At 38.3% G+C, this 9684-nt stretch overlaps 3 protein-coding genes across 3 annotated transcripts; 1 reads left to right on the top strand and 2 right to left on the bottom strand.

Annotated features, from left to right (window-relative positions):
• Positions 1-1646: 1646 nt before the first annotated feature.
• On the bottom strand, positions 1647-2591 carry LOC110112129. The gene has a single exon (XM_020844225.1). It carries the CDS (start codon positions 2589-2591, stop codon positions 1647-1649), a length of 945 nt encoding a protein of 314 aa, XP_020699884.1.
• Positions 2592-5197: 2606 nt separating this feature from the next.
• On the bottom strand, positions 5198-6535 carry LOC110112127. The gene has a single exon (XM_020844224.1). It carries the CDS (start codon positions 6533-6535, stop codon positions 5198-5200), a length of 1338 nt encoding a protein of 445 aa, XP_020699883.1.
• Positions 6536-7934: 1399 nt separating this feature from the next.
• Positions 7935-9059, top strand: LOC110112144. The gene has a single exon (XM_020844248.2). The coding sequence runs from the start codon at positions 7945-7947 to the stop codon at positions 8875-8877; it is 933 nt and encodes a 310-aa protein (XP_020699907.1). The 5' UTR covers positions 7935-7944; the 3' UTR covers positions 8878-9059.
• Positions 9060-9684: the final 625 nt, after the last annotated feature.

Here is a 9684-nt window from a genome sequence, read left to right as displayed (position 1 = left end):
GTGATTGTCCCATCAAATCCTACTCTTGTATGATGCATCAAATGAAAATTAGTTGCATGGCTTCCCTTTTCTTTTGCCTAAGTCCTACAATAAGTGGGCAAGATGAGGACCCTTAGCAGGTTTTTTTTGGCTTTTAAGGTTTTCTTTTTTTAGATGTTAGCCCTAAGGATGTAAACGAGTTGAGCTGAGCTCGAGTCATCTCTGACTTGAACTTGAGCTTAACTCGAGCTTGAGCTTTATTTTACGAGTTTGAGCCAGCTTGTTTATTTTGAAAGAGAGAAAATGATAATGATTCAAGCAATTATTATAACAAAATGGTATAATGAATGAAAAATTAGAAGAAAAATAATAAAGAATGACTTAATATAGAAAAGTAAAATATATTAAAATTCTAAATATTAATCTATTTTAAGTGCATTTTGTATTAATATTTTTAAACAAGCAACTCGCAAGCTAATGAGTTGAGGTAGAGCTGGCTCAAATTTGATTGGTTAACTTATTAGCTCGACTCACGATCAATTGATCGAGTCGAGCATGAGCCGACTCATGAGTCGGATTGACAAACTAATAAGCGATAACCTCAAATTTTAGTAACTCTCAGACAAGTAGTAATTACTAAAATTAATACTACATAAGAGTTATAGTTCTTCCTATTTCTTCTTGTTCGAACAAAAAATTCTCATCTCCAAGTCCATCTATACCTATTCTAAAAGCTGCGAGATACTTTTTTTGTCTAAACGGGAAAGAAATAAGGAAAGAGTGAAGATCCCAATGTCTTAAGCAAGCTCTGTTATCCTATTTGAGTATAGACAAAATTGAAAATTTTCCAGATGATACCTCCTTTGAACCTGTGATTGATTATGATCTTAACTGACTAATTACTTTGAGAATGGGTATGAGTAAGTACTAATCATTCTATCTATAACTTTGAACGCCTTTCATCTGGCTTCCCTGAATTTGTTAGCAATATCAAAGTGTATGGTGCAACCTAAAATCCTAAACCTTTTTTTTTTTTTTTGGGAAAATTTGGGGCAAAGCCCATATATTAATCAAAGAAAGTTACAAAAACAATTACAAGTAAGTATAGAAGTAAACCTATACCACCCCAAAACCTTAATAACAAAAAACAGAACCTATAAAGAAAGAAACAGCAAACTCCCAAATGAGCGCCAAAACCATTTTGTAAAAAGGAAAATTGGACTCAGGATAAGAACTACATCACATAGCATGCAGCCCAGCCACAAAAATTCAAAATCCGGCAAGAGCACTGGTTGCCAGCAAGACCGACCATCACAGTGCAAAGAATCACCTCCCACATAGACCTGGTTGCCAGAAGACCATCCAAGGTCACCGGATTGATGTAGTCCTTGGTCATCATCGTCCCAAAAATCCCATTCTCCATTAAGACCTTGAAAAGATGGTCCTGATCAAAATGCAAAATTTGCCCAGCAAAAACCTGAATATCCCAACCAGCATCAGCCACCGGAATGAGAACAAACTCCCAGAAATAAGTGGGATGTCTCATAAAGACAATAAAGCTTAATCCAGCAATGAAGATAACCCTATAAAGCAGCATCGTTCCAAAATCCAAGCACCAAAAAATTAAGCAGATAGCAACCAAAAAAATAATGCACAAAGAGGATGCATTATCCCAAAATCCAGCTGAATAAAACTTTAAGCTTCTCAAAATCTTTCCACAATCTAGTCTTAGCACGAATGGCATTAATAATTTCACCTTGAATACCATTAGGAGATGTCCAGCAATGCTTAAATCTTCGATTATTCCTTTCCCTCCAAATGAAGTAAATCATGGCAGCCATCAGGAGGAAACAAAAATGCTTTTCAAGCCTCCCAAAATTCCTCACATTATCCAAGTAATCAAAAACTTGCAGCATGTTCGGCCTAAGATAAAAATTAGCAGTAATGGGCAGCAGACTAGAAAGAATAGAAAAGGAGAAATCACACTCAAAAAAGAGATGCGAGTGATTCTCCTCAAATGAACCACAAAAAGAGCAATTACTCAAAACAGGAATTCCTCTCACAATGAGGTTGTCAGCCGTTTTCAACTTCCTTTTAAATGCCATCCAGGAATAACAGGAATACCGTAGAGCATGCCTCTTATGCCATACATACTTACACCATATCACATTATCCAAATGCCCATAGAAAGCAGAGAGAACCTTTTTAGGAGAAGGGGTGGGGGATCCTTCCCAAAAAATAACCGGTTGGTCTCCCAAAATGTTAATTTCCAAAATTTCATCTCTAATCACGTTTGGAATAAAAAGAGGAAGCTCCCACCTATTCTCAACAATAACATCATTAACCTTAAGCTTATCCAGAGCAGTTGAGAAAAACAAGTCAGCTAACGCCTTACCCTTGCACCACGGGTCCCAAAGAAATGATAAATTGCACCTTCTATGAACAGACAGGGAAATGAACGGAACTATATTTGCTGCCACATTGCAAAGCAGCTTCCAAAATTTAGAAGCAGAGGGAGAGGCTGGTTTCCAAGGTGAAAGGTATTTATGCCTATACCAAATCCCACACCAGGAGTTGTAATTGATCATCCTGAATAAAAAGGAGATAGCCATCTTATGATAAAGGTAATCAAAAGAAGGAAGACCTAAACCTCCCTTAATTTTGGGAGTGACCACCGACTTCCAGGAGATCATATGTAATTTCTTGTCATTAACATTCCCAAAGAACAGGAACTTGGAGCAAATTTTAGAGATTGTTTTTAAGCAAGCTTTAGGTATAATTGCCCCTCGGATCCAATAGGCGATCGTGTTGGCAATGGTGAACTTTAAGTATTGTAATCTACCTGCAAAAGAAAGAAATTTAACTTTCCAACCCCAAGAAGAGTAGAAATTCTACTCAGGAGGGGTTGGAAGTGAGTAAACTTAAGCCGGGTAGTGGAAATGGGAATGCCCAAATAAGTGATAGAATCCTCCACCCTAGAAATCCCAAGGGTATTAGCAATGACCGTATCAGAATGCAAGTTTCTGGAAAGTATCAAAGAGCTCTTCAAAGGATTAATGCGCAAGCCAGAAGCTTCAGCGAAAGTTTTAAGAATCCCATTAAGAGAAGTAACATTATCCATGTTAGCCAACCCAAAAACAAGAAGATCGTCAGCATACATCAAGTGATTGATATTGAGGTTATGAATTCTTATGCCCACAAAGTCCTCATGAGCTTCAAGGCAAGAAGAGAGCGCGTCCATAACAATACAGAAAAGCAGGGGAGAGAGGGGACAACCCTGCCTCAAACCAGATTTTGAAGGGAAAAACCCTTCTAAAACTCCATTCAGGCAAACCGAGAAATGCACCTCCCCAATGCACCCATTAATCCAGTTAATAAATATCTCTGGGAACCCTTTTTGCCTCAATCTATTGATCAAAAAGATGCGAGATACAGAATCGAAGGCCTTCTTAATGTCCAACTTAGCACAAAAATACTTGTGATTCCCTTTAAACTCCCTCAAAATTTCAGAAGCAAGGATGATGTTATCAGTGGAGCATCTCTTAGTGATAAATCCAGACTGACTTTCGTGAATGATAAAAGGAAGAATAGGTTTTAACCTATTGGCAAGGATTTTAGCGACGATCTTATAAAAAACATTGCATAAAGAGATAGGTCTATAGTCTGAAATGGCATCGGAGTGAGTCCCTTTAGGAATAAGGGTAATGGCGGTAGCTTTCGAAATTTTGGGCATAATACCAGAAGCAAAAAAATGTTTAACTGCTCTGCAAAGATGGAAGCCAATAATATGCCAAGTTTTTTGATAAAATCCAAAAGAGAAGCCATCCGGACCCGGAGCAGAAGTGGCTTTACCAGCAAAAACCACAGATTTTATTTCTTCATTGGAAACAGGACTGATAAGACCTTGAATTAACTCAGCTGGGACTTGAGGACCAGCCGTGATATTGAAAGAGTTTTCACAAGGAGGAATTTCCGAGTTGTATAAATCATTAAAGTGATTGATGAGGGAAGCAGCCAACTCCTCCTGAGAAGAAATCAAACCAAGAGGACCATTCAATTCCTTAATCATGTTTCGATTTTTCCTGGCTCTAATCTTCGTGTAAAGGAAGCCAAGATCATCTTCCCCAAGAGAAAGCCAATAAGCCTTGGCTCTCTGAGCAATCCAAGAATACCAAGCAGAATGAAAAGAAGCTAAACTTTCATTAGTTTCTTTGAGAGAAAAATTCAAAATAGGGTTCAACGGATCAGATTGGATATCAGATAACAATTGATATTGCTTGTTCTTAAGCTCCAAAATGCAATTAGAAACATACTTAGAAGAGCTCCACCTCTTGCTCTTAACAGCCTTCTTAAGTCGCTTGAGGCAATCATAGAAGAAAACAATAGGACTAGCATCCACACTTCTGTGAAAAACATTACAAATAATATCCCAAAATTCATCTATCTCAGTCCAATATGCTTTAAACATAAACCTTGAAGTTTTCTTCCTTGTATGAGTAGCAAACAAAACTAAAGGGGAATGGTCAGACCCCAAATGCTCAGTCACTTTATAATAAGCATCAGGAAATAAGTCTAAAAAAGCGGAATTCACTAACATACGATCCAGTTTAATATGAATAGGGTCTTCAGTTCTCTGATTAAACCAAGTAAAAAACAGTCCCACCGAAGCCAGGTCATGGACCCCAGCCTCAAAAATGAAGTTATTGAGCTCTCCCAACTTATCAGCAGTTAAGAGATTACCCCCAGCTTTCTCTTCTTGAAGCTTGCAGCAATTAAAATCCCCCATGAGAACCCATGGAAGATCAATACCAACCGAAAGATTTAACAAATCTTCCCAGAGAGGTCTCCTATCCCCCAAATCATTAGCAGCATAGACCGCAGACAGATAGAAGGGGGGAGAAGAACCCGCTTGCACTAAGCCATGAATGACTTGAGAGGAGGTGAAGGATGGAATAAAGGAAAGATGAGAGGAGTCCCACTTTACCCAAATTCTACCAGGATTAGAACAGGAGAAATTGTCACAACACATTTCATTATCAAAGAGGACACGAGAGCTATTAAACCAAGGGTCTTGATTGACAGAAGGATGGATCTTAGCTTCTAGAATGCACAGAAGCTTAAGGTTGCAGGAGGCAATGAAATCTCTACACATCTTGGCTTTGATAGGGTTATTGAATCCCCTAACATTCCAAGCAGCTAAAGCGGGAAAGGACATGGATTACTTTGGTTTTTTGGCCTTCTTGGCCGTTTTTGGCTTTTGATTTTTGGCTTTGGAATTTATGTTTTTTGGAGTTTTAGAAGAGGAAGGAGAGGAGTTATGAAGACTAGAGGAATTAACCACATCTTCCGAACGCGAGGTGGAAGAGAAATCATCTACAGCATTGTCCCCTTCCGGGCTGTCGTGCTTTTCAACCGGAAGAGAGGCAAAGCTATTTGCCAGAACAACTTGGGATGGACGCAAAAGCAAATTTGTGGAAGTCTGTTCAGAAGAAGAGGAGATATTTTGGGGTAGATTGAGATTAGGTAGGGAAGTTATGTTACCAGAGATGTTAATCGGAGGTTCAGCAGAAACCGGATCATCTGCCGAATCCAGAATCTTATCGGGAGGCATAGAAGGTTTGGAGGGAAGAGGAGGATTAGAAGAACCAGGCAAATCAATCGCAGAAGGAAGAGCAGAATTAATCACAGTAGGCCTGGAGAAGGATCTCGTATTCCTGGCACCAGGAGCTCTGCTCTTACTCCTGCCCCGAAAGGTAGGTTTGGGCGGCAGAGATGGCTTCGGATTGGGATTTGAAGGGCAAAGCGCAAACGGATGAATAATGGAACCACAGCCCTCACATTTGGAAGGCTTCCAATCATAAACCACTTTCAGAACCAAGTCCTCCCCATCAATTTCCAAAGGGATTTCTTCCGGTAACTCCGAATTTTTATCAACTTGAACGCAAACTCGCGCAAAAGTTAATCTTGTTCTTTTAGCAGTTAGCGAATCCACATATAAAGGAATACCTATATAACTTGCAATCTTAGATATACCTGACGGGGTCCAAAGAGCCAGAGGCAAGTTGAGAATTTTAATCCACAGAGGGATAACTGCGGATTCATCTCGCTTCGGCTGGAATTTCGGGGACCACTTTTGGAGGAAGAAAGGCTTACCCAGCAGAAACCAAGGGCCACCCGACCAAATCATGTCGAAGTCTTCAACCGAAGTGAACTTCAAAAGGAAGAAGTCATCAGCAAGTGAAAGGAGAGAGAAAGATCCTTTCAGTTTCCAAGCTCTGTTCATCGCTTGAAGCAGCCGCTCGTAGTAAGGTCTTTGCCCTAGAGAATACCCCACTAGAGAAAGATCCCACAGTCCTTTGCCCTCCGTGAGCTCTGAAGCAGCAAAAGACAATTTTTTGGACGGGTTGACAAACTCCATAGGCCATTCTTCCCTCGCCGAAGGAGGAGCAGTGAGATTACTAGCATAAGAGATGAAAGGAGTAGGGGAAGGAGGCGCAGCACCTAGCAACGAAGAGCTGCGAGGAAGAGGCGGGAAATCCTTAGGATTGGCGCCCATGGCGGCCAGGCGGCCGAGAAGAAACTACGCCAACCCTAAAACCCAGAGCTTCTCACACTAACTTCTCTCTCTTCCGAAAGTGGTTTCTCAACGTTTGACCTGTTCAAATCCTAAACCTTTTAAAAAAAAAAAAAACATTTAGGCATGCAATTAAAAAAACGACTTCCTTTCAATAACACAAACATAAACACAAACATAAATTGACTTGGTAGAAGCAAACATTAAGAAATCACGTATGATTGAAATATTCAAAGCACTTAAATAATAATAACCCTTAGAACAATCACGAATGGTCACCTCACATGCAATACACAAAACTAGAGAAAGATGTTCAAAGAAAAGATCTAACTAGTAATTAACCACTAAAAGTTTATCTGATACAAGTCTGTGCTCCTCATGCAAATGCCAATAGAACAGGGTAACAACACCGCCTCACAAATCACAAAGTTTAGAGAAGAAAGATAAATGTGGAAATAAAACCGTGGAGGGAAGAAGTAGAAAGAAGACCGAGAGGAAGTAATAGGGAATAGGAAAAAAAAAAAAAAAGATTATTGGTCGGATTCAGATCAGATTTTCATGTCGTGTCAAATATTGACACCCATAAATCCTAAACCAATTTGAGGAAAACTAAGAGGAGATGCTCCTTTCGTCCTACATAAATGGTTGGCAAAATTTTCCGCATCGTTTTAATGGGACGTTGACATCTTAGCAGACTAATATATATATACTTTCAATTTATTGGCTTGTAATAATCCAATTTCTATCTCAGGCCGATAAACATTGACGTTTGCTGTTCTCCATAAATAATGGAATAACGACATCTTGTTCAATAAAGAAACAAGTGAAAGGGCTACCTAACAGTGCCATATTACAGCTCCTCTCTAAGGTTTTGTTAAAGTAAAAATATTTTGAGAAATCAGTAATAAAACTATTCCAAATGAAACCTATTTGGGACAGCTTTTGAATGCTGCTTTTTCGTTGCTTTTGACAAATTTTTTAACTAGAAAACTATTGTAGAAAGCACTAAAATGCTGTCACAAATGCCGGATGCCGAACGCTTTTTTATTGATTTGTAATGTAATTTTTTAATTCAAAACTTTTTTGAACTAGAAATTTTTATACTAAAATGTTATTTCACAAAGCAGTAAGAAAGCTGTCTCAAACGAAGCCTAACACTTCGTTTGAAACAACTTTCTTACTCCTACTTAAATAAGAAAGCTGTCCCAAAAAAAATTTATACCTAAAAATTATCTTAGAAAGTAATAAAAAAACTGTCTTAATCTAAAAAATGTGGAGTTCTGAAACTCTGAACAAAATGGCAAATTTTAGCATTTAGTAATTAGCCCATAATTCATCCAATATATAGGAGGGGAATTCATTGCTCTCCTTCCTCATACTTGTGTGAAGGCATGGAGAAGGCAAGCAATATCATAAGAAGCTCAATGCATTCCTTCTTCACCAGCTATGACACCTTTGCCTCCATAGCCACAGTTCTCATCCTCCCTTTATCAGCTTCCACTCTCCTCTTCAGTGCTCTCAACCCTCCACCTTCTTCTTCCATTTTTCTTCAACTCATCTCCTTTCAAAAACCTCAAGTTCTCGACATTTTTTATCTCAAATTCTTGCACACAATCCTCCCCTTCCTCCTCACTCTCCCCTTCACCCTCACCTTCCTCTCTCTGGCCAAAGCATCCATAATTCTCGCCGCTCGCAAACTCAATCCTTACAATCAATATTCTCTTCCAATCTCTTCATTCCTTCATCTCTACCGCCCGCTCGCCCTCGCCCAACTCTTCAACAGCTTTCTCATACTATCAACCAATGCAATTTTCTTCTTGGTCATGTTCTTGCTCTTCAATTTGGTCGAATCGCTCGGTTTAGACTCGAGAATTCTCATTGTCATGATATCAGCCGTCGGTATCATCTTCTACTCGATGATCATTGCAAATGTATTTGTGATCTGCAATCTAGCAAGCATTGTTGCAGCAATGGAGAATTGCAGAGCTTATGAAGCTGTTATCAAGGCCTGTTTGCTTATCAGGGGAAGGACTGTGGTTGCTTTATCACTTGCTGTTCCTACAAATTTGGCCATGGCTGCAATAGAATCTGTGTTTCAGGTAAGAGTGATGAGGCCATATTATCAGAACAGTCAGTTTGATCTGTCTTTGATGTGTGAGGGATTGACAATAACTTACATGTATTCTATTCTCATTGTGCTCGATATCATCATCACTTGCTGCTTCTATAAGTTCTGCAAATCTGAATTATTCAGAAGTTGTGAAAGTCTGTTTGATTATGATGTGGAGTTAGGAGAAGCAGAGAAAGCTGCTTTTCTGGTTTGATTTGTTGAAGGTGAGGAGAGTTATTAAGCTATATAATTTTGCTTGATCAGTAGCATTTGTAAAGATTGTTCAAGTAAAAACAAGGCTAATATCATGGAAAATTCTGATATGAGTGGTGGGATTTCAGCAAGTCTTTCATGATTTGTCTAAGTAATCTGTATTTATGGTTCAAAACTTTCTTCTTATATGAGAGATCTCAAGAACCTTTTGAATCTATTGATGCAGCATCCAGCTTATTTTACAAAGAAAAAATTGGAGTAACAAAGCTTTTTTTTTTTTTTGGAGGTTTTTGAGAGAACAAATAATGTGAGGGTTTGTGGGCTCTCAACATTCAACTTAATTTGCTATGGCCAAGCAATTTTTAAAATTTCAAATAGATAATTTGGGGATTATTTGGAACAATTAAGAAAATATATTTAGTCTGAAACACTGTTCTAATCATATATGCATACACATACACATGTTATTAAAAATAAATTTGATCAAGGACGAATCTAGATGCACATTTGAATTGGAAGCTTCTAGAATTAAATTTATGATCATCTAAACTTATTTCAGCAAATTTATAGTCAAACTGATTGGTTCGGTTAGACAAACCCAACAATATCAAAAATGCTTCGATCCGAGTCTAAATATGTCTAGATCAAGTGCTTAAAGCATAGTTAAAAATATTAGAATATTAATTAATTATCCAAACGATATTCAAATTTAACATGCTTATAATCAAATTGATACTTTTGACAAGATGACTCCAACGAGCCCAAGATTGCTTAATTTGGACATTATTTATGCACTTAAATGCTAAAT

This window comes from Dendrobium catenatum, unplaced genomic scaffold (assembly GCF_001605985.2).
Source record: "Dendrobium catenatum unplaced genomic scaffold, ASM160598v2 fragScaff_scaffold_1482, whole genome shotgun sequence".
Lineage (NCBI taxonomy): Eukaryota > Viridiplantae > Streptophyta > Magnoliopsida > Asparagales > Orchidaceae > Dendrobium > Dendrobium catenatum.
This window is presented reverse-complemented; position numbering and strand designations above follow the sequence as displayed.